Genomic DNA, 25,802 nt, shown 5'->3' with positions numbered 1-25,802 from the left:
TAGACAAAGCCAAGGATGTGAACATACCAAGTAGAGGAAAATCACATGTGTGGTATAAGAAAGCACTTGATCTTATAAATTGGATGTCTTTTCTAGGTCTGTTTTCTTATATTTGGAATTATTCAATCAAGTAAGCAAGCAAAGCAGATGCAACTGTTTTCCCTTTGAGTCAATTGAAGTATAAGAAACTTGCCCATTCCATAGGGTTAGTAGATGGTAGATTAGTATAGGCACATTCTGGTTTATTCTTCCTTTTCTTAAAATTTCAGATTAATATAAGGGTACATATGATTAAGTTACATTGTTTGCTTTAGCATCTGAGTTGTAGTTAAGTCCTTCACCATATACTGCTACATTGTACCCATTAGGTGGGCGCTTACCAAGCCCTCTCCCTCCTATTTACTTTTATTGTCTCTGGGGTGCCACAAGAAGTGGGCTTAACATCTATTAAACATTCAGACTGACAAGAGGACTGGAGGTTACATTTAGAATCATTCTATTTAGAAGATTATAGGCTATACAAGTAGATAGCCAGTGTCACACATCCCTCTTCATATAATTGTATGATACTCACCTTCCCACTAGATGATAGTTTGGATACGATTACAACCTAATTTGAGAATATCAACTTAAAACTAAAAAATTCTTTTTTTTTTTTGTAGAGACAGAGTCTCACTTTATGGCCCTTGGTAGAGTGCCGTGGCATCACACGCTCACAGCAACCTCCAGCTCCTGGGCTTAAGCCATTCTCTTGCCTCAGCCTCCCGAGTAGCTGGGACTACAGGCACCCGCCACAGCACCCGGCTATTTTTTGTTGCAGTTTGGCTGGGGCTGGGTTTGAACCCGCCACCCTTGGCATATGGGGCCGGCGCCCTTCTCACTGAGCCACAGGCACCGCCCCGGGGGTGCTCATCCTTAGCTAGCTCCGTGTTTCATATGGAGGTGCGGGGTGGGGGATTATGAGGGAAGGAGAGAAAGAAAGGGGAGAGGGAGGGAAGGAGGGAGGGATGTGTGTCACAGCATCTTCTTTAGTAGTTCTTGAAAACTAAAAAATTCTTTAAAAGGCTAGGCATGGTGGCTCACACCTTTAATCTCAGCACTTTGGGAGGCCAAAGTAGGAGGGTTATTTGAAGTGAGGAGTTCAAGACCAGTCTGGGCAACACAGACCCTATCTCTACTTAGTAAGAAAAAAAGAGGACAGGCACGGGGGCTCATGCTTGTAATCCTAGCACTCTGGGAGGCTGAGGAAGCTGGATTGCTTGAGCTCAGGAGTTCAAGACCAGCCTAAGCAAGAGCAAGACCCCATCTTCGCTAAAAATAGAAAACACTACCCAGGAAAGGTGGTGTATGCCTATAGTCCCAGCTGCTTGGGAGGCTGAAGCAAGAGGACAGCTCAAGCCTAAGAGTTTGAGGTTGCTATGAACTATGATGATGCCATGGCACTGTCCCCAGGGTAACAGAGTGAAGAAAAAGAACAAAAGGAAAAGGAAAAACAATCCTGAGTAAGATAATCATTCACTCCTTACAAGATAAATTATAGTAATTCCATGTAGAGCAAGATCTGAATAAAGTAGTCATTTATTAACATAGTTCATTCTAGGTAATACATCCTTCTTAAAGGGGCAGATAATTCCTCAACTTTAATTTAGGTGTATTTTTAAGACTAATTATTAACATTTGTAGACTATTCTTTACATAGAGATTTCTGTGAAATTTCTAAATTGGTTATAGATAGCTCTGAAGAGAATCATTAGTATTTAGCAGCCTTATGCACTTGATCTGCTCTTCAGGCCATTTTTATTATAATGAAATTTGAAATTACAGAATATATTGTAGGAGCATGTCACATGCAAGCAGAGTATACTTAATATTTCTAGACAGAAAGGGTTTGGATTTTTAAAGCACAAATTATCATGGTAATTTTCATACATTTCATCACATTTAATTTTTTTCTTCAAACTTGAGTGATAAGAGCTGATCACATTTTTTCTTTTTTTCTTTTTTTTGATAGTCGTTTTTTGATTAATTTATTTTTTTCTTATAAAGATTTAAATAATTTATCTGCCAATAGTGAGTTTTTTTTAATTTTTATTAAATCGTAACTGTATACATTGTGTGATTTGATATACAATGTGGAATGCTTAAACGGATTAACATAACCATCACCTCACTTATTTTTTGTGGTAAGACATTTATAATATACTTTTAGTTGTTTTGAAATGAAGTGTCTCTTACATTCACCAGACCAGTGCAGAGTCAAATTAATTGTGAGAAATATAACTTTGGTAATTTTTTTTCTGTCCTTTAATATTTTAGGTGAAAAAAAATTATGAAGCTCTCAAACAAAGACAAGATGAGGAAAGGATGATTCAGAGCTCTCCTCCAGTATGTGGTGAAGACAACAAATGGGAGCGAGAAAGTCAAGAAACCACTAGAGAGCTTCTGAAAGTTAAAGACAGGTTAATTGAAGTAGAACGAAATGTAAGTGTTTTTAAATTTTTAGTAGAAATGTTTTTTTAGAAATAAAGGATTATTAGATATATTTATCTTAAAAATTTTTTCTCTTTTGGTTTTGTAATTTTGCTCATTTTATACTTTCATGACTGACTTTGTTTATAATACATATAAAAAAGACTGAAGAACTAAGTAATATACAGTTTTTCATCAACGTCATGTAAGTTCATCAGCAAGCTGTGGGGCCTTGGTGTGTGTCACACTTTATGGGGGCAAGACATGATTGCAAGAGGGACTTTACCTAACAATTGCAATCAGTGTAACCTGGCTTATTGTACCCTCAATGAATCCCCAACAATAAAAAAAAAAAAAGAAAGAAAGAAATGTAACTCCAACCCACCTACTCCTCTCCACCTCTGCTGATACTACTCAATTCAAGATATTATCATCTGGCTCACGCCTACTGCTCAGTGGCTAGGGCACCAGCCACATATACCAGGGCTGGTGGGTTCAAACCTGGCCCAGGCCTGCTAAAAACAACAATGACAAGTACAACAAAAAAGTAACCAGGCGCCTGTAGTCCCAGCTTCTCTAAGGAAAAACATTACTTGTCATGTTAGTCATTTTAGATCAAAGGGTTATAAACAAACTTAGTCTTATCATAGACTGGTATTTTTATTTGCCAGTATTATATTTACTCAGTTCTTTCTTTTCCATTGTAAATTTTTTTGCTGCTCTGAGATACCCTTTTAGCTAACTTTTACATTAAGTACTATAGGAATTTTTCTTATTCTTACAAATATCTGATCAGTTGAGTTTGTATAATTTAGTTTCTAAAGTCTTAACCTACAATGGTATTTCACATATGTAAGTGAAAAACTTTTCACTTCTTTGTGTCCAAATGGTACATAAATATATCATAATCTATAAACATATTATTTTTTCCAGCTTAAAATTTCTTTTTTTTTTTTGTGACAGAGTCTCACTGTGTCGCCCTTGGTAGAGTGCCATGGCCTCACAGCTGGCAGCAACCTCCCTTGGGCTTAAGTGATTCTTTTGCCTCAGCCTCCCAAGTAGCTGGGACTACAGGCGCCTGCTACAAGGCCGGCTTTTTTTTTTGTTGTAGTTGTCATTGTTGTTTAGCTGGCCTGAGCCGGGTTTGAACCCGCCAGCCTGGGTATATGTGGCCAGCACCCTACCCACTGAGCTACAGGTGCTGCCGCCAGCTTAAATTTTTTCATCCTTTTTATTTGAACAGCTGAACAAAAGAGAAGTATTACACACAAGTATCAAGACACATCTTAAAGAATTTTGCTTCTTTGGCTTTGATTTTATGGTATAATATGTGGGTCAAAGGGTCACCCGCCTTTTACACAGTGGCATGTAGTATGTATAACATGAAAGCCAACAAAGTGAATGTTACCTTCTGTCATATCTATAGAGATATGATAAAAATGATCTGTCATGATTCACTTGTAACTTTTTTGCCTAGACCAATTATAGCCTTTTGTGTGTATATATGTATTATAGTTTTATTTCTGTTTGGGGAAGTGTTCTTTGTTTATACTCATTGATACTAATTGATTTTTCATAAAATTTTATTTAGAAACAATCCTAAAATTATTAAATCTATGACAAGTATTTTTAATATCATCACGTTATATATAATGATCTGCATAGTAATTTACATTTTCACTATAAAAATAGAAATATGACCATATATACTGGAAAAATTGAGAATGGTGTGGTTTGTTTGGATATGCTCCAAAAGTCCTGTAGTTGAATAAAATGTTAATGAGCATTTTTACCACTAAAATAGTAAAGAATTGTATGCCACTAAAATACTAAAGGATATAAACTAAAATAACTAAAGAAAATATGTAACATCTGTTAGGTTTCTTATGGAATATGTTTTTTAAACAGATGGTTAAGATGGTTCTTCTAAACCTTGTCTTTTGAATATTTGTTTTACTGCTATCCCTGGGAGGACCACTCACCTGTGTGTACATTTGCCTTTGGCACGCCTTACCTGGACATAGCCTCACTTATTCTGGGCACTCTGGATGCTTTTGAGCAGTATTAAAACCATACACCTGGCAACTCCATCCTAATTCTTGGATTAACAAAGATATTTAGAAAGGAATATTCTATTTTTAGTATACTGTAAGGCAGATGGGATACAGGCACAATATTATATTAAGATTTTAGTATCATTGCCTTCTTTTTCTTAGATTGAATGTCTGTTTACAATTTGGGATAGAGGGGGAATGTTTGGATTTTTTTCTTTTTTAAGATTGTTGGATTTCTTTTGGACCATGATAGTAGTAAGTGCTCATTGTACAAAATGTCATGATATTACAGAAATCTGATGTTGCTTTTATTTTTAATATGTGTGGATTTTTTTTCTTTTAAGAATGCTACACTGCAAGCAGAGAAGCAAGCATTGAAAACTCAACTGAAGCAACTTGAGACACAGAACAGTAATTTGCAGGCTCAAATTCTTGCACTTCAGAGGCAGACAGTGTCACTGCAGGAACAGAATACCACTCTCCAAACACAGAATGCCAAGCTTCAGGTTGTAATGTAATATTTTGGTGATATGCTGCTGATTTCTTGAATTATGCTATTAAAATAAGGGAAAGTAAACATGGGAAAGATTGTTTCTTATTGAATTTAACAATTCACAGAAGATAAACGTTTTTAAATTTAGCGCCATGCCAAACTTTCATACATCAGCACTTTCTAAAATGTCAGAGCCTCTAGAATTCACTCAAATATAAATAAGCAAAGATAATTTATATTTACTTTGTGGTCTTATTAGTTTAGTTATTAAAAAAACAAGACAACAGACTTGGCGCCCATAGCTCAGTGCTTAAGGCACCAGCTATATACACTGAGGCTGGCGAGTTCGAAACCGGGCCAGGCCTGCTAAACAACAAATAGCAGGCATTGTGGCAGGTGCCTATAGTCCCAGCTGTTTGGGAGGCTGAGGCAAGAGAATCACTTAAGCCCAAGAGTTTGAGGTTGTTGTGAGGTGTGACGCCATGGCACTCTACCCAGGGTGACAAAGTGAGACTCTCTCAAAAAAAAAAAAAAAAGACAACATGGGAATTTTGTTTTTAAATTTGTCCTTAGTTCAAAGGATCTATCTTTCACTTAACATCGCCTACCAGTATCTTTTCAAACCGTACAACTCTGTGAAGAACAAAAGAAATTCCCTCTCTGAATCCAGAAGTTTTTTTCTGAATTCTTTTCCAAGTGATAAAGCAAATATTACTTTAATTTAGACTTTTAAGAAATTTCCAAAAGTAATTTTTCAATTCTGTCAACTCCTCAATTCTAGAAATGATAAACCTAGCATTTCAAATTCTGTACCCTTTAATAGGTTGAATACAAATAGTTCCTAATCACTTTTATTTAGAATAAATTCAATATATGTTATATATTATATATTATATTATTATATATATATTATATTATTATATATTATATATATCGTAACACTTCCAAAAATCAAAATTAAATGGTACCCTTATTCTTTGGAAAGTTAAGAACCAAATTTTCCATTATTATGTAAATGTATCCACTATAATTTAGAGTATTCTTAAATTAACATTGTAAATCTCTCCTTTTTTTAAAAAAGAACATGAACTATTTTTCTTGTCTGATAACTATATGCATTTTTATAGGTTGAAAATTCCACCCTTAATTCCCAAAGTACCTCACTTATGAACCAGAATGCACAGCTTTTAATCCAGCAGTCTTCCTTAGAAAATGAAAATGAATCTGTAATCAAAGAACGAGAAGAGCTAAAATCTCTCTATGATTCTCTGATCAAAGATCATGAAAAGCTGGAACTTCTTCATGAACGGCAGGCTTCAGAGTATGAATCTCTTATCTCTAAACATGGAACTCTAAAGTCTGCCCACAAAAATCTTGAGGTGGAACATAAAGATCTCGAAGACCGGTAATTTCTTATATTTTATTGTGTGAGTTTAAACTCAATTTTCTTTGAGTTTAATAGATTTTATATGTTAAACATAAGTAATAGGTAATTTATCTAGGAAATTTGTATAAATTTATATGTATTTTGTGTAGTACTTATTAATAAATTACTCTTATTTCCTTTATTTCTAAAATTATTTTCTTTTTTGGAAATTGTCTGCACTAAATACCTTTTTTTCCCTCAGTTATAATCAGTTACTAAAACAGAAAGGACAGTTGGAGGATTTGGAAAAGATGCTCAAAACAGAGCAAGAAAAAATGCTGCTTGAAAATAAAAACCATGAGATGGTAGCTGCAGAGTACAAGAAACTTTGTGTTGAAAATGATAGGTAATAAATATTTATATATTTCAATTCTGTATTATGCCTTACATCCAACATATATCCTGCCTCATTGTAGTACCATCCATAATTTGGACTTAGAATTTTAAAAATAGAACTAACTGTAGTATAGTTCTTTTTACAGTAAAATAATAATAATAATTAAATAAAACACCAGAGCAATAAGTAAATTACCCAACAAAATCATGCAGTTAGTTATGGAATCCATCAGTCAAATGCTTATTTCTCCTATTTTCTCTCATCATTTCTCCCTTTTTTCAACTAGTTAAGGTTTTTTTATTCATACATATGTAGTAATAGTTGTAGTATATATTTGAGGAGTACATAATTTTTTGACACCTGTATACCATGTATAATGAGTAAATCAAGGTATATAGGTTATTTATATTACCTCAGACATTTATCATTTCTTTATGTCAAGAACATTTCAAACCTCCTCTTCTATTTTACAGTAGAAAATCAGACAATGCAAAAATATACAGTAAATCACTGTTAACTGTAGTCACCCCTACTGTGCTGTGGAACATTATCTAACAGTATGTACCCATTAATCATTCCCTCTGCACCCTGCCTTCCAGCTGCCATTCCACTCTAGCTCTATGCTGTTGACATTTTTAGCTTCCACATATGAATGAGAATATGCAGTATTTGTCTTTCTGTGCCTGGCTTATTTTTTTTAATGTAAGGACCAACTGTCCTATCCATTTTGCTGCAGATGACAAGATTTCGTTCTTTTTCATGGATGAATACTATTCCATTGTGTAGACACATCATATTTTCTTTATTAATATATTGATTGTCAGCTAATTAAGTTTTTAAGTCAAATTATAGGACATTTCTTTTTTTTTTTTTTTTGTAGAGACAGAGTCTCACTGTACCGCCCTCGGGTAGAGTGCCGTGGCGTCACACGGCTCACAGCAACCTCTTAACTCTTGGGCTTACGCGATTCTCTTGCCTCAGCCTCCCGAGCAGCTGGGACTACAGGCGCCCGCCACAATGCCCGGCTATTTTTTGGTTGCAGTTTGGCCGGGGCTGGGTTTGAACCCGCCACCCTCGGCATATGGGGCTGGCGCCCTACTCACTGAGCCACAGGCGCCGCCCTAGGACATTTCTATACCTTGATAAAATGTACATACTTTTTGAGGCAGAATGTAATTAAACTCCATCATTTGTTTATCTCTATTTTTACTAGTCTGCTTTCCCAATTCTTGTCTTTTGAAATTGCTACAAGTAAGCAGCCCCATAATTTCTTGACTGATTGATTTGTACTTATTTTATTATTTTTTTTTTTTTGAGGTAGAGTCTCACTACGTCACTCTTGGTAGAGTGCCATGGCGTCATATAGCTCACAGCAACTGCAAACTCTTGGTCATAAGTGATTCTCTTGCCTCAGCCTCCCGAGTAGCTGGGACTATCCCGCCACAATGCCTGGCTATTTTTTTGTTGTAGTTGTCATTGTTGTTTGGCAGACTCGGGCCAGGTTCAAACCCCCCAGCCCTAGCCGTTGAGCTGTAAGCACCGAGCCTGATTTGTACTCTCATTTTTATTCTCTATTTTTAATTATTATGTATTAATGGTCTCATATTGCTACAGGGCTATTATTATTTAACTGAAAGCCTTGGAAAATCAAAACTTGCCAACTCTAACCATCCTGTTTCATAACAGTACATTTTTGGAAGTTTTTCAGAAACTTTTAAAAGGTTAAACAGCCTACTCATTTGTACTATATTTACAGTGCCATAGCTGAACAGAGCTAAGAGGCAGTACACAGAATTCTAGGAGGGGTCATTGAGTATTTGTCCCATTATGAGTTTAATACAAACCATTTTTAAAATTAAACTTCTCCTTTCCTTTTAAAAAAGTCCCCAAATTTCTAGAGCCATCTTCATTTTCATGTTTAACAGTTTTGTATTTAGTTTTCTGTAGTTAACAACCTGAAATTCGGTAGTAGGGGATTTCAACTTCTTGCAAGCCCAATAGCAAGCTAGAATCAAAGATGATAGGATATATAATGTACAATATGTATGTAGTAGAAGATTAAATTCTGACAAGTTATACAGGTACAGGGTATTTTATTATATACCAAACATAGGGGAATACACTTAACTGTGGAGGTCCCATTTTTTTACCTAACCTTTTTCTGTTGTTGGGATTTGAACATAACTAGGGACAGTTCATGAATTTATGTAGGCCTTGCAGGAATGTAATTGTGTATACTACTGAGGAACCTCCAGAGAAAGAACTGAGTCAAAATGAAGAAGAAATTGAGAATGATGAGACTGACCTAGAAAATTCTCCAGGCTTGCAGGGAATAGTGGTTCTGAAGAGAGTACTTTCTCTCTGAAATCCATTCTTGCTTACCTTTTATAGGCTCATGTCTGTGTCCTAAGGAATGAAAAGGCTTTAAATGAAATATGGAAGAACTGTTTCACCAAAAATATATATTTATGAAGACTTTGCTTAGGGATAAGAATTTATTCTTCTAAATAGTCTGCATTTAATCTTAGATAATGCCAAATTAAGAAAATTTCTTACATGGAATAGGTTGTCTTGGCTTCTTTAGAATTGTGTTCATTGAATTGCATTTGCATTTAGGTAATAATGTTCTCTGCCTTAAAATACAATGTGAAAATTTTTTAAAGCTCATTTTTTAATTTTATTTTATTTTTTTATTTTTTTGAGACAGTCTCACTTCATTGCCTTTGGTAGAGTGCCATGGCGTTGTAGCTCATAGCAACCTCAAACTCTTGGGCTCAACTAATTTTCTTTGCCTCAGCCTCCTGAGTAGCTGGGACTACAAGCACCTGCCATAACTTTCGACTATTTGTAGAGACAGGGTCTCGCTCTTGCTCAGGCTGGTCTCGAGCCTGTGAGCTCAGGCAATACACCACCTCCTCTTCCCGGAGTGCTAGGATTACAGGCATGAGCCACCATGCCCAGCCAAAAATCTCATTTTAGTATTTGCCACAGAGATACCTAGGACCTTTCATGTTAACTTTTTGTATTGCCACCCCACCATGAAGCATCAGTAGGGAAATCTTTGATTACCGTAGGTACTATGTAGCTGTCTATATGTCTCAGTGAGGTCTAATCAATTATTAAACTCATGGTATGCAATCATTCTTTAATTCAACTTAATTATTTACTATATGTTTTTGGTCTTATCGTTTTTTTGTTTGTTTGTTTTTTACCAAGTCTTGGATTTTTAAAAATATATTATTATAACTCAGCAATGAGTTGAGTTAAACTGTGAGATGAGTTGACTTAAACTGTGAAATCTTCTGAACAAGGACAACTGTGAGCAAAAGTTTGTTTTGTTCGGCTGCCTGCCTCTTTTGTGGGTTCTTGATCATAATGCCATAAAATAGAGGTTGGCAAACTACAACCAGCTTATCAGGCCAAATCTAGACTACAGTCTGTTTCTGTATAGCCCACAAATAAGAAAAGCTTTTATGTTTATTAAAGCGTTGGGGAGGAGTGAGGGAAGGAGCATGCTCCTGAGGCTGCATATGGCCTGCATAACCTAAATGTTTCCTCTCTGGTCTATTATAGCTAAAGTTTGTTAATCCCTGCCTTTAAAGAAGATGAACTTTGTTTTGAAAGTGAATTATGGAAAGAAAAAGAAAATGCTGCAGGATTGCGTAACAATGAATAATTTGCCGACAAGTGCAGAAATCTAACCGACTAAAGTTTGGCTTAACTCCTTTTCTAAAAAAGAAAGTTAAAAAATTAGCTAGGTGTCAGGCCAGGTACAGTCGCTCACGCCTGTAATTCTAGCACTCTGGGAGGCCAAGGTGGGTGGATTGTCTTAGCTCACAAGTTCAAGACCAGCCTGAGCAAGAGCCAGAAAAATAGCCAGGTGTTGTGGCAGGCACTTGTAGTGCCAGCTACTCAGGAGGCAGAGGCAGGATAATTGCTTAAGCCCAGGAGTTTGAGGTTGCTATGACCTATGCCATGGAACCCTACCAAGTGTAACAAAGTGAGACTGCGTCTCAAAAAAAAAAACAAAAAAAAACAGCCTTGGCATGCATCTATATTCCTAGCTCTCAGGAGGTTGAAGAGGGAGGATTGATGAGGTTACAGTGAGCTATGATCGTACCACTGCACTCCAGTCCAGAGAACCGAGACCCAGTCTCTTAAAAAAAAAAGAAATGTATATATATATTATTAATTTTGAAATTCGGGATATCTTTACTTCAACATATTTAAAAGATGAAAGATCATTTTCAAGGGAAAGGTACTTGGAATTTTTTAAAATCTAATTTCAAAAAACAAACTGATTCTTGATCAGTTTAATTACTGAGAAAACAATCTTCTCTTTTCGGAATATTATTTACAACATTTTCACATTCTTTGTATTGTAATGAAAGCTATTAAGAGAATCTAATTCTATTTCTCTTATGATTTCTAATTATAGGTTGAATCATACATATAGTCAACTTTTAAAAGAGACTGAAGTGTTGCAAACTGACCACAAAAATTTAAAAAGTCTTCTAAATAATTCCAAACTGGAGCAAACAAAATTAGAAGCTGAATTTTCAAAGCTAAAGGAACAATACCAACAGTTGGATATTACATCCACCAAGCTGAATAACCAGTGTGAGGTGAGCTTTAACATGTTGAATCATTATTTTCTCCTTTTGGCACCAAGATACGACTAAAAATAAATGATCGTAGTGTATATATGTTATACATATGTAGTGTATATATAGTGACAGTAGCCATATATATTTAGTATGGTATTTCTAAAATAACTTGGCCAGGGATAATTGAAAGAAATAATTCAGAAAAACTTCCTGTATCAGTAATTTCAACGGTTTTTTTAAATTAATAGTTTAAAATTTAATGTCTGGACATTTGCTTTGAAAATTATACAATTATGTATGTTTAATGAAAAAAGGTTTACTGTATACCTGGTATGAAATTATAAACCAACAGAAAAAATAATTTGAAACCACATATTATTTATGCAATAAAGCTCAGAAATACAAAGCATTCATTCTACTTATGACTTATAAAAGTCTAAATATAATTAGGTATACTTCCAGAATGGAAGTGGAAACATGGCCAGTCAACTCCCTAAGAAACAACAAAATTGGATAGCCATTTTTGACAGTTGGAACTCAACCAAGGCATTTACTAAAGAAAAACTACTCAACTTTGGGGAGGAACTATGTTTTTCTGGGACATTTTATTTTGTGGCTTCTCCCATTCCCCTCTCCCTTCCCTCCCTTCATTCTATACTTGGCAGTTATCACAGGACACCCCCTGGCAGCAGTTTTGCTGCTGGAGGAGACATGCTTAGGAGAATTGTCAAAGGTCAACTCTTTGAGAGCATTTGGTTTGGGCAAAGTATCAGAGCAGTGGGCTAGTTAGAAATTTAACTACAGGGTATCCCAAAGGTTGCCATACATAGGAAAAATTAACAAACTCATTATATTTTATAATATAATAGAATGTCCATAATTGACCACCTTCCTACATTTACTGCCTCCTTAAGTTGATCTAATTTTCATAGACTGGACATGTACCATATGTACACATTAGTAAATAGGCCTAGTTCCTTATGTAGACCACTTTTGTATGTTGACCAGTTGATCAACTTAAGTGGTCAATTTACAGAGGTTCTACTATATATTTTATATTTTTTATATTTATATAAATACATAAAGAAACATTTTGTAAATATTTTGTAAAATTTTGTAATGTATATTTTTTAACTAAAGGTACATTTAGCTATAATTTCCCATTTTCCCTATGTATGCATGTCTGGTGACCTTTGGAACACCCTGTAGAAGTTCCAAAAAGTGAGACAGTGGATCTTGATTAGGCCTCATATGTTATTGGTGATCTGGAAAGCTGCTCTGGAGAAACCAGAGAGGGTTCTAGCTATCTACTCATCCCTGACTGATTGTTAAAGCTTGACTGAAATGTTAACCTTTGGCTGAGACTAAGTCATAATAGCGTGATTTGGAGGGGTGAAAAAATTAATCTGTGGTATAAGAGGTGGGGATTGTAGTTAACTTTGATTGGAGGGGATGATGATTTGAAGGTAACTCAAGTATTTCTAAAACATATTAATGTTCAGTTTCTTCATCTGGGTACCGGTTTAACACTTACTCACTTTGTGATAATTTGTTGAGCTCTATATCCACCTATAATCTATTTTCTTTCTGTATATATGTTTTACCAGTTGTCTGTTGACACAATAATGCTGTTTAACAACAACAGAACCTTAGTGTAGTAATGGACAGTTAACGTGTTTTGTTTTGTTTTGTCTGCTCATGAGTCTGGGACTTAGCTGAGCAGATACGCTGACCCACTCACTGATGTCTAATCCAAGATTTCTTCCTGCATCTGTAGTGAGCTGACAGGTCTGCCGGTGGTCTCAGCCGGGATAACTCTTCTCTGTACCAGGAGGTCTCTTGTCCTCCACTAGGGTTCCAGAAGACAGTGGAAGCACACAAGGAAACTTGAGGCCTGGGCTTAGAACTATCGTACAGTCATGTCCTGCACTTTCTCTGGGCCAAAGGCATTCTAAATCAAAAAGAGGGGAAATAGATTCCACTTCATGATAGGAAGAGTGGGAAATCATATTGCAAAGGGGTATAGGTACAAAGAACAAATACATTCAGTTTTTAATGGATCTACACATATGTTACCTTTCAATTTAACAATATGTAGACAAAACAAACATGGTACATATTGGCAGTTGTTGGATCTTGATGGTTGTTTATAGTTACTTAAAGTATTATTCTCCTTGCTTTTCTGTACCGGTTGAAAATTTTCAAAATGTTTGTTTTCTTTCTTTTTCCTTTTTTTTTGAGGGTATAGAAAGAAGTATGTATTGTTGCTTGCTTTTGTTCTTTTAATGTAGAATTCTGGGCTTTACTCCAGACCTGCTGAATCCAAATGCTGGGGTCCAAAAATCTACACATGATGATGCTGAATTTTAGTCCTTACAATCTTGGAAAATGGGAGCTATCCTCATTTGATAGATCAGAGAACTAACTCACTTGTATAACATTTTATAGCTACTGAAAAAGCTAGATATTCGAATCTAACTTTTTTGGACTGTAAGTTAAACAATTTTGAAGACCATAAGCAATATTTGTGGAACTAGATAATTTATTATATACACATATCAGCAAGTGTTGGTAAGAATTAAGAAAATGTATAGGTACAAAATGTAACTCAGAGCTGTTGCCATCATTATCAGTAGAATAATCACATTCTCATGAAAGCGCTGTCATCTAATTGTTCAAATAGTGGAAGACTTAAGTCTTTGTGAAGTACTTTATGTTTTTTTAGGTGTTTCAGGTGATTTATGTTAAATGTAAATGTTTTTTGAAAAATAAATGTTTGTGTTTAAACAGTTGCTAAGCCAACTTAAAGGAAATTTAGAAGAAGAAAATCGACATCTGCTAGATCAAATTCAGACATTAATGCTGCAGAACAGAACACTCTTGGAACAGAACATGGAAAGCAAAGATCTTTTTCATGTTGAACAAAGACAGTACATGTAGGTACCAGATAATTTTGTACTCTGAAATATTACTCACGATTTTATCATGAGTGTGCCCAATGGCAGAGAAAACTCACACTAATTTTTCTTGATTTTCAACAGTATTATTTTAACATACATTTTTTTAGTGCTTATAGTCCAGGCACTGTTAATAACCAGAAATACTAAAACATGAGTCTGGCTCTTAAGAAATTAATAATATAAAGTGAGAAATACAAATAAACATGTAAATACAATAATTCTATAATGGAGGTGTATGTAGGTTGCCATAGGGAAAGGAGGAGTACCTTAGTCTGGGAGAGGTAAAGTGAACTTTCTAAAGGTGAAACTTGAGCTGAGACTCAAAGGTTTAATGCAAGTTTGCTTGAGGAGGCATGCCAGGCCAAGAGAGCCACAGTGGAAAAACTTGGAGGTGTGATAAAAGTATGTTGTGGTGTGGTATAAGACAAGAAAATTAATTGTTCTTGCTGGAGCAAAATTGAGGAAGAGGGGCCAGTATAGAAGTGGCTAAACAGTCAAGAACCAATTCACAAAGGTTTTTCTTTGCCATAAAAAGAAGTTGAGGTCAAACTACAAGCAATATGATATATATATATAGAGAGAGAGATAACAGGGCTTTATTAATTCACTCTCCATGGAGAGTGAAAGAATCCTCAGGGATTTGGGCCTGAGCAGCTCAGTGGGTAGTCTTTATTACTCAATTTACCTTTTCTAAATTGCTTTTTCCCCCTTGTCTCGTAAATGAGGATGCACCACAGTAGAATATAAATACAACTACACCACAGTAGAATACAAATACAACAAACAAAATACACCACCGTAGAATACAATACAATATAGAATACAAATACAACAACAAATAAAATACACCACCGTAGAATACAATACAATACACCACAGTAGAATACAAATATAACAAATAAAATACACCACCGTAGAATACAATACAATACACCACAGTAGAATACAAATACAACAAATAAAATACACCACCGTAGAATACAATACAGTACACCACAGTAGAATACAAATACAACAACAAATACAACTACAGTGTAGTTGTTGAAATTAGATAGCTAATCCATATCTCAGTTCTTCCATTGACTAGCTATGTGACCCAAGTTGAGTCACTTCATTTCTTTGATCACTAGTTTCTTCTCTAAAATAGAGATAACAACATCTACTTCCCAGATTATCCTAAGTAGTATATGAAATAATGTGTCTGTACCTTTCAGACTTAATGTAAATGTGGGTAAGCCAGGGCATGTGTGAGACTAGAATGTGTTATACATTTTTCTGAAGCATCAAGTTTATTACAAAATTTGGGGGCAGGGTACATTATTTCTGAAGTAACAGATATATTAGGGAGCAAACAGCAGAGTTTGCATAAACTATTAAGATAAATGCAAAACCTCAAATTTCACATTGGTGGCCAGCCACTTTGGGCTACACCATTAGTCCTTTCAGGGAGTATGTGTTCCTTTACTCTCTGCCTGTTGTAAGGATTATTTTAGGTTAAGAAGCACTGAGTATATATAAAGCTCTTGGCATTTCAGTCTGCTGGACCTTCAGCAGAGGCATTATCCAAGGCCTTATTTTCTTCAAATTCGGACCCCTGGTGACTAATGCATTTCCTAGGTGTCAGTGATCATGTCTTACAATTGACTTTCAAAGATTATTTTAATCTATTCTATCTATTGGATTTAAGTCACAAATTACATGTCAAACCTTTCTAGCTGAATGTCTTTATCACATGTTCCCAGCAAGAGTGACAAGTAGGTAGTGCTGAGAATTTAGCGGCTCCTAATGATATGTCTCAATGGGTAAAGAAGAAAAGAGTTGGGACCTATGGCCTTCTGTACTACAGACATCAACTTTTCAACTGTCAACTCCTCCATAGGCTTCAGGTCCAAGCAGGTGGTTAATAATAAAGATAGAGGCTGGCTCACGCCTATAATACCAGTACTATGGGAGGCTGAGACAGGAGGATCACTTGAGGCTGTGAGTTTGAGACCAGCCTGGGCAACATAGGAGACCGTGTCTCTACAAAAAATTTCAAAATTAGCTAAGGATTGTGGTACAAGCCTGAAGTCCTAGCTTAAAGCAAGAGGATGGCTTCACCCCAGGAGCTCAAGGCTGCAGTGAGCTATGAACACACTACTGCACTCCAGCCTGGGCAGCAGACCAAGATTTCATCTTTTAAAATAATTATTAATAATAATAACGGTATAGGCCACCTGCTGTTTGTACTGTGGGTATAACTTGGCAACGTTTGTTCACAAAGCATCTTCTATAGCAGTAGTACCCAACCTTTTTGGCACCAGGAACTGGTTTCATGGAAGACAATATTTTCCATGGATGGGAATGTGGGGATTGGGGGTAAGGTGGTGGACATTAGATGTTCATAAGGAGCAGGCAACCTAGGTCCCTCGTATGTGTGTGGTTTATAATAGGACTCCCAGTCTTATGAGAATCTAGTGCTGCTGATGTGACAAGAGGCGGAGCTCAGGTGATGAGGAGCAGCTATAAATACAGATGAACCTTATCTGGCCTGCCTGGCACTTACCTCCTGTTTCTAATAGGCCACAGTGTGGCGGGGGTGGGGGGGTGGGGGGAATGTCAGGAACCATAGTTCTATATAATCTCTCAGATCAGCTCCTCCCAGTTCCCACTTCCCTAATGCAGCTTTCCTCTCAACTAGACAACCCTATTAGCCTACTGAATGCTTTATCTCCAGCCTTTCTGATCCTATTCAAGCATTCATTTATGATACCTTAAACAAAGATTAATTGTGAATCTTTCAATATATCTGATTTCCTTTTTTTTTTTTTTTTTTGGCCGTGGCTGGGTTTGAACCCACCACCTTCGGCATATGGGACCGGCGCTCTACCCCTTTGAGCCACAGGTGCCGCCCTATATCTGATTTCCTACTGAGCAAAACCTAACCCAAGACCACCCTCACTGCTTCCCCTGAGCCTACATTCAGGCTAAACTACTTAAATTAGCATTCTTTTTTAGCCATAAAGGAAAAAAATGTATTTGCATAAAGACATAGTTGCAAGGTTATTTATTATATATACATAATAGCAAATAAACGAAATCCCTAACTTTTTTTATATTTTGCTTACATAAACTATAATAAATCACCTTCCTTCCTTCCAAAAATGATTTGCCATACTAATGATCTGAGAGTGGGAAATAGCCAATGTTGATATAATGCTTGTTTAATAGCTGTAGAAAGATGTTAATAGAGGACCCATACATGACAAGATTATATGGAAAAAAATCATATTGAAAAAAACTTTAAATCTTAAATCCCTAATTTAAGTAACTTGTAAATTTAAAGAAAAAGAGAAACTTGAGAAATACTCTTCTTTTTTTCCTCCTGCCTCAACTTCCTGAGTAGCTGGGACTATCGGAGTAAGCCAGCACACCCAGCTAATTTATCTGTTTTTTTAGATATGAGATCTCACGCTCACTTAGATTGGTCTCGAACTCCTGGACTCCAACAATCCACCTTCCTTGGCCTCCCGTAATGCTAAGATTACAGATGTGAGCCACTGCACTTGACTATGCCATTTTTAATACCTAATAAACTCTTAGTTGTCAATCATGGAATCTGTATTTTTTTATGTTTTGGGGATAAGTTAGATCATAATCACAAAATAATATAATTCATAACTATGCAAAATATGCATGTCCTAAAATAATAATTTTTTATTTATATAGTGATAAGTTAAATGAATTAAGGCGGCAGAAAGAGAAATTGGAAGAGAAAATTATGGATCAATACAAATTCTATGACCCATCTCCGCCTAGAAGGTACCATTAACCAAATCTTATGAATTTTTAATTTGAAAAAAAGTTACGTTATTGCTAACATTGTAAAGACCAGTGATTTTGTGACAGATTTATATACTGAATTTTAGACTGATAAGAATTTTTTAAATGTTATTAGGAGAGGCAACTGGATTACTTTAAAAATGAGAAAATTGATAAAATCTAAGAAAGATATTAATCGGGAACGTCAGAAATCTCTAACATTAACACCTACCCGCTCAGACTCCAGTGAAGGATTTCTTCAGCTTCCCCATCAAGATAGTCAAGATAGTTCTTCAGTTGGTTCAAACTCTTTAGAAGATGGCCAAACTGTGGGGACCAAGAAAAGCAGCAGTGAGTCCTTCAAATCTTTAAATACACTATTGATTTTGAGCCTTTCTAAAGATTTTTTTCTAAAAACTTTTAGCAGTCCTTTGGGGGAATAGTCTGGTGAATGGAGTTTCTTTTTAATTCCATATGATTATAAAATTAATTGCATACTGTAATAGCATACAACCACATCATTTTTCTGAGATACAGGGTTATCGTCATTTGGCCAAGGGGGCAAAAAGAACCTTGAAATAACAGCCAGAATACTTCTGCCATCTGATAGTTCTGTTAATATGGGCAAGTCTTTCACCTTTGCTTCATACTTCACAGGGTGATTAGAACAGCAAGTGAGAAATATGTATAATACTTCAATTTCATAATTATCTATAACTTAATCAGAATAAGGCATTTTATGATGAAGTTTTTGCTCATATACTTTGGTGTCAAATTGGAGCAAAGTTACAGGGAAAAGCAAAGAAAATTAGGTATGAATTGTAAGAGGTGTTATTCAATGATTTAGAAATAACTGAAAGTTAAGAAAAGTATTGAGAGTTTGTTTCATAAAGGATCAATTATAATAAAATAGGTGGAGGATAAAAATTTGTGTATGAGCTTATTATTTAATTTTTTATTACAAATTTAGAAGTATCACATTATAACATTCCCTATACAATTCATAGCCTTTTTATTTTGTCACTGGTATTCTTAAACAGTAAGAGCAAAGTAAAAGCTTAAACAAATGTATTTCAAGAGAAGAAAAAGTAATATATTACTAAGTCCTCTGAGGATGTCTAAGAAGTTGACTTATCAATATGTAAGATGTAAAATATGTAAACAGGATACTTTGCATCCTCTTAATTACCAGTGCCACTAAATTTAAAAAAAAAAAAAAAACAAAAAAACATATCATTTTTAAAAAAGAAATAGAAGGTAAATACAGCTCTTTCTCCCAGGGGTTGACTTTCCCATATGAGCAACCCCCAAAGTACTCAAAATTTTGGCCTCAGGTGAATTATCTCTGAATAGACAATATTTTTGGATATAGGATAATATATACTGCAGGGTGTATTTCAGAATGCAACTATAGCAGCAAAAATCTACATATGCACCCATGTATATGTATGTATGTTAGTCTTAAGAAAGCAATTTAATATATTTCCACATAAGATGAGCTAAATCTACATACTTAATTTTTTTTTAATTAAAGACAAATTTCAATTCAGATACACTAGCACAAACAGGAAAGGCACAACAGTCTTTTTAAAAAACTTCTCTGATTAAATATAAATTTGTCATTCTTTCACATTCTCTACTGAAATATCCAGAACAAGAATCAGAAGGAATATTCTCCTTTTCTGCAGTTGTTCAGTTTTAGAATTTTAAAAATAAACCTAAAACCCAATAATACTATGCTTCCTTAATTTCAGTATGCTTTGGGAAATGAACAGTATATATCCACAAACTAATTGCCATAAGAAAAATCATTCCAACCTGGAAATTTCAAAACTCCTTTTATCCTGTTCATTTTGGAAGTATATGTGTCTGTCTTTGGGAAACAGTTGAAAACAGAAACAACAAGTATGTAATTAAAACATGTTGGAGCTGCAACTACTCAGCTCTTTTTTTAGCTAAGTGTCCATTTTTTATATTGCTTTCCTTTTTAATCATTGAAAACACCTGTGTTTACCAAGTTTGAAAAGAAATAGGTCAAATGAAAAGCTTAAATGAATCCTGATTCTTCCTAGTAGTGATCAAACAACTTAAAAAGCTGTCCATTGTTGTCTCTTTAATTAATGGTGCTTGTTCATTTGTCAGAAGAAGTTTGATTATTTACAAGATGATAGTGAACCCTGAGAAAGAGCAGAGCTATTATGGTTGTGTATAATACGTTTTAAGTCCTTATGCAAGTTATATTCTTAACTCTTAAATTACATTTCCAAAAGATACAATTTTTATATTTCATACTAAATGTAGCTTAAGAAGTATCTCTAGTGAACATTTGTCTGTTTGTTCTAATGACTCCTGTACTTGAATGATCTCAACTTTTATTCACAAAATTAAACTCATCCAAAAAAGCCCTTCAAATTATCTGAAAATGTCATACATATTTTTCTCCCCTTTTTGTTTGCTTTGGGGTACCTCCTTATGTTTTAGCTTTATCAGAGCTTAGTGTTAACATTTATTACTACTCTCAAAATACTCCTTTTTTCTCTTTTCCCCAATCAACTTCCTGTAAAATGACCTTAATATAATATTTTTTCATCTTTAGAAAGACTTTGGTTGAAAGGATATATGTTTTCATGGTGCTGCTGAAAATGCACCAGAATCCAGTTTAAAAACAAGAAGTAATTCCTTATTTTCTTTATTAGTCTAAAAAAAAAAAAAAATGTTTTTAATGTGATTTTTTTTTTTTTTAAGAGTTCCTTTAGATTGTTTTAAACATCCTTTGGGCACCCCGATTTTTGTTCATGTATATTACTAAAATACTGGTAAGATATGCATTTTCCTAAATAATTTTTGTTTTCCAAAATAAAGCCTTATAATTTAAAAAGAAAATAGAGGCTTGAAGAATCTTGTATGTTTTCATCATGTACACTCTATGACCACCAATAACCTTAATTTTAAGTGTTTACCTTTATAACTTAACTTGGAAAATTGATCCCTCCATATGTAATTTCTAAACAGGTCATATTGTCATAGGAGTGTAGCCAATCCAAGCTTTCAAAGTATATGTTCCTCATCATTGTCTTCAGTGCTTTTCCAAGTATTTTAAAGTATCAAAGTACATATTTCATATTTCATTATCACTCAGCAGCATGAGAATAATAACTTTAATATAGCATACATAGCTGAAACTCAAACATTCATTTCTGTCCTTAATTTCAACATTTAACTCCCATCTGTTCTTCTCCCTTTTTTCTTTCATTTCCCTGTTTCTGTTTTTCCTCATGCTCTGACATTAAAGTGGTTGCACTGAAAAGACTGCCCTTTTTGAGGAACAGACCGAAGGATAAAGACAAAATGAAGGCCTGCTACCGTCGTTCCATGTGTAAGACTTTATGACAGTTCAGCTTCTTTCAAATGACTACACTGGCTTTCATTACTAATTTTTCACTAACCTTTCTCTGGACTGTACCAATTTCTTTATTTTGCAAAGTGCAGTCTTCCTATAATACAAGGAGCTGGAAGAATAATTTTTTCAAAATTGGCGCTGACTTTGCATTATATGTATGTCCACTGATACATATATATGCATAGTTTAGTAATACATGTAATATACTTGTAAATTTCCAGTGCTTTCTTCAAGTTGGCAGAGAAAACCCCTTAATTTTATACGCCATAGAGATTTTTTTTCCCCAAAGAAATTTACTTAAGGAAGAAAATATAACAAAATCTTTAGCATTAGGAAATTTATTTCCTTAATGAATCAGATTAAATAAATAAAATGGCCTATAACCCTTCAAAATGTTTGTCATTCTTTATATAATAATATCTGGTCTGGGTTTTCTTTTTTTAAGTGGAATGGGTAGTTAATTATATTATGTGTCTGTCACTTTGGATATCATCTCTTTCAGGTTTTTATTGAATGGTATACTTATTTGATTCATAAAATGAATAATTCTTCAGTAACCTGCTCTGACCAAGGACTCTTTCATTTTCAATAATGACGCTGTATAAGAACTGCTCTTCATCTTACCTTTATTCATTTCATTTTTGTCATCACAAAACCACATTGTGAAGGCTTCTAATTATATCACACATCATTGCGCAAAAGCATGGCAGTTTGTACATAGTAAAATTCCTTTCTTTGTCTTTTATAGGGGGCGGAGGTGGGATAAAATTATGTATGGAAGTTTATCAGCCTTTGGCCTACTCATTTCATTCAGCTGAATGCATGTCATAATTCAGATGACCTGTGGTTATAGTTTTTGATATCCATTTACATTAATTCATAAACAAAACCCAGATCATTTATAATACAAAATAGATTTAAAAGCAAATACATTTACCATGCTGATCATTTGCTTTCATTTGCATCCCAGCCATGAATGACCTGGTGCAGTCCATGGTCCTAGCAGGACAGTGGACAGGTAGTACTGAGAATTTGGAGGTTCCTGATGATATTTCAAGGAGAAAAGAATTGGGAGCTATGGCCTTCTCTACTACAGCCATCAACTTTTCAGCTGTCAACTCTTCTGCAGGCTTCAGATCCAAGCAGTTGGTTAATAATAAAGGTATAGGCCGTCTGCTATTTGCACACTGTGGTGTAACTGTTGGCAACAGGAATTTTAATTTGACTTTCCCCATGTACTTTTCTAAAAGCAACAACCTGAAATAATTATCAAAATTTGGTCTGGGGCAGCGCCTGTGGCTCAAAGGAGTAGGGTGAAAAAAATTTTTTTGTCTGTATTTGATTTGGGGGAGTTTTCAAATCATTTCAAAAATTTAAAGCCTTATACAAATAATTAAAATCTTTCCTAGGCTTCCTTTCATAATAAACAGCTAATGAACTAACAAGAAAAGGAGAAGTAAACCAGGTAAAGGGTGAAAAAAGGAGGGAGTGATAGAAGTTTTTCATAAAACTTAAAAGCGTTACATCTTCAGAGAACCACATGGAACACCAAGCTCTTGCTTTGCTTTGCAGGGTCACGGGGGAGGTGTTTCCTTACTTCTGGTGTTTCCTTAGACAAGTGAACTCTTGTAAAGGTTACTCTGTTTCATACTCCTAGTTCCAGTTTCTGGTTGAGTCTATGAATATGTTAAATCAAGATATATTGGGGCGGCACCTGTGGCTCAGTCGGTAAGGCGCCTGTGGCTCAGTCGGTAAGGTGCCGGCCCCATATACTGAGGGTGGCAGGTTCAAACCCGGCCCCGGCCAAACTGCAACCAAAAAAAAAAAATATATAGCTGGGCGTTGTGGTGGGCGCCTGTAGTCCCAGCTACTCGGGAGGCTGAGGCAAGAGAATCGCTTAAGCCCAGGAGTTGGAGTTGAGGTTGCTGTGAGCTGTGTGAGGCCACGGCACTCTACCGAGGGCCATAAAGTGAGACTCTGTCTCTACAAAAAAAAAAAATCAAGATATATTATATGTGACTGAAAAATAATTTCCATATTCTGCATAAATAAAATTTTGTAATGAAATGTTTTGTTACAAAAATATTTTTAATATCCATTTTGCTATTTTGTGTAGATACTACATCCTTTGAAGACGTAAGTCCACAAGGTATTAGTGATGATTCTAGTACGGGATCAAGAGTTCATGGTAAGATATGAACTTTATTTAGAGAGTACATGTTAAATACAGAATGAAAATGCTAAAATTCTTGCATTGGCTAGATGAATGTGGCACTGCCAGCAAGCATGTTTTCTCTATCCTGCAACTCATAGTTAGCTCTACCATTTCTTCAAACCTTCTAGTCCCTTTTGCCTCTTTTAAGATTATTGCTTCATCTAAATGTTCTCTGTTTTAGTCAAGGTCATTTATAAAGTATGCCTGCACAATCCTCAAAGGTAATTTTGTTACCATTTTTGTATAAGGTTAAAGAGTTACATTTATTGGTTTATAATGCCAATATAAAAATATATTGGTTTAAAAGCACTAAAAATTAAAGAATGAACTTTAAGAAACTCAATTTTCATTTTCTACGTTACTTCAGATTTTTAAATTTTTATCTGAAAAACCTTATCTTTCAAACTAAATTACTAACAATAAATGGATAACATGTTGAAGAATTTTGTATATAAGCAGCATTTTAAGAAGTAGCACAGGTCAGTATTAAATGTACAATTGTTTCCCTTGTATGGATAGGAATGCAGGCCATTATCTGTGCAGATGCTCATATCCATCCTCTTCGTGGCATCTCTGCAGTGTGCAGGTTTCCTTGTTTGATCTGTTGTAAGTGACCTAATCACTAACATTTTGGGGGGACTGGGAGGACATGTTATTCTGTTCAACTAAAACAGTCCTGGTATCCATCTAGAAATCATTTTCAAATCTAAATATGCACTTTATCCTCTTTTCTTTGAATCTCAACTGTTGTTTCAGAAGTGTCCTGTTCTAAAATGTCTTACTGAACTATCTGGAGATGGCTTTGCTTTGTAATCTGTAAGACTCAACTCTCTGTGAGCATGCTCAGCCTGTGAAAGTATGCATGGTTGCTTCCTCAAAGCATTCTGTGATCCGAATGTAGAGCCCATCAGTGTCATCAGCTACTTTTATCATACTGTCTCCTGATTTTTTCATTTAGCTTCAAGACCAGCCAGCCTTGATAGTGGCAGAACATCCACTAGCAATAGCAATAATAATGCTTCACTCCATGAAGTCAAAGGTATGCTGTGGGTACATTTATTAATGTACTCCATCCATTTCCAAGATTGAAAGTGGGAGATGGGATGAAATTCCTGGGGTAAAGTATGAAATCCAAATGATCTATGTTTGGAACATAGTTCTTTGGAACATTTTATACTTTTCACGTTACACAAACGTATTTCAGTCTATACAAATGCAAAAACAGGAGCAGTTATTTTGGTTTCAGTTTTTCATCTTCACTTACAAAAATCTTACTGTAATCTTTATACTTCAAAATTATCTTTAGGTCCTTATTTTATTTACATTTTGTCTTTGACATAAAAATGGTTGTCCTTAACTTTCTCGTGATGCATGTACATTGAACAAACATTAATCATATTTTATAAGTACTTTTAGCTTTTAATTTATCCACAAAATAAAGGGAAGCTTTTTGCTTCAGAGAAGCAAGTGTGCATGTGTGTTGAGCAATAGCTATATGAATGTATATAGCTCATATAAAGAATTATTTCAAGATTTTTTCTTTTTAAATATGTATTTTAAGGTGAGGTTTTTATGTAAATGTCTGGAGACCTTGACTGAAACCTTTTTCCTTAAAGATAAACTACCTATGAGATTCTGGAATTATTTAGCCAATGTATTATAGTTATTCTCTGTAGTTCGATTGTTAAATGATAATGAATGCATTTGTTCTAATGCTTTCTGGATTATGAAGTTAGTTTGTCTCGGCTGTAATTTTATTTTATCATAAACACTATGATTTTGTTGTAGTGATCTGAAATACCTGATTTCTGAGGAGGAGATTTAAAAAATTTTTGTAACCATCTTCTGTGTACAGTAGAAAAGTATATTCTAAAAATAGGAAGTTTTTTTTCTGATTTGAAAGTTTAAATTAGTCTTATTTCTGTAAAATGTTACATAACTTCAGCAAAATTCTTCCATGACCCATTATACTCTGTGATTAGGAAAACATGGAAAGCTGTGTTTTCTGTCATGATGTACTATACAGTTTTCTATTGATCA

At 34.9% G+C, this 25,802-nt stretch overlaps 1 protein-coding gene across 6 annotated transcripts in view; it reads left to right on the top strand.

Moving 5' to 3' along the window:
* Window positions 1-25,802, top strand: part of CCDC88A (coiled-coil domain containing 88A) — a 130,780-nt gene that overhangs the window by 95,017 nt on the left and 9,961 nt on the right. For 4 of the 6 annotated variants that reach the window (XM_053588331.1, XM_053588330.1, XM_053588328.1 and 1 more), the window contains exons 18-29: window positions 2,317-2,481; window positions 4,868-5,029; window positions 6,144-6,421; window positions 6,645-6,788; window positions 11,218-11,404; window positions 14,177-14,322; window positions 18,055-18,147; window positions 18,284-18,498; window positions 21,440-21,523; window positions 22,518-22,709; window positions 23,664-23,735; window positions 24,721-24,801. In XM_053588331.1, the coding sequence (XP_053444306.1) occupies window positions 2,317-2,481; window positions 4,868-5,029; window positions 6,144-6,421; window positions 6,645-6,788; window positions 11,218-11,404; window positions 14,177-14,322; window positions 18,055-18,147; window positions 18,284-18,498; window positions 21,440-21,523; window positions 22,518-22,709; window positions 23,664-23,735; window positions 24,721-24,801 (1,819 nt within the window). The remainder of the gene's footprint in view (window positions 1-2,316; window positions 2,482-4,867; window positions 5,030-6,143; window positions 6,422-6,644; window positions 6,789-11,217; window positions 11,405-14,176; window positions 14,323-18,054; window positions 18,148-18,283; window positions 18,499-21,439; window positions 21,524-22,517; window positions 22,710-23,663; window positions 23,736-24,720; window positions 24,802-25,802) is intronic. The other 2 variants (XM_053588332.1, XM_053588329.1) reach the window with 1 other exon arrangement.

Source organism: Nycticebus coucang, chromosome 4 (assembly GCF_027406575.1).
Source record: "Nycticebus coucang isolate mNycCou1 chromosome 4, mNycCou1.pri, whole genome shotgun sequence".
Classification (NCBI taxonomy): domain Eukaryota; kingdom Metazoa; phylum Chordata; class Mammalia; order Primates; family Lorisidae; genus Nycticebus; species Nycticebus coucang.
The sequence above is the reverse complement of the archived record's forward strand: the minus strand, read 5'-3'. Positions and strand labels throughout refer to the sequence as shown.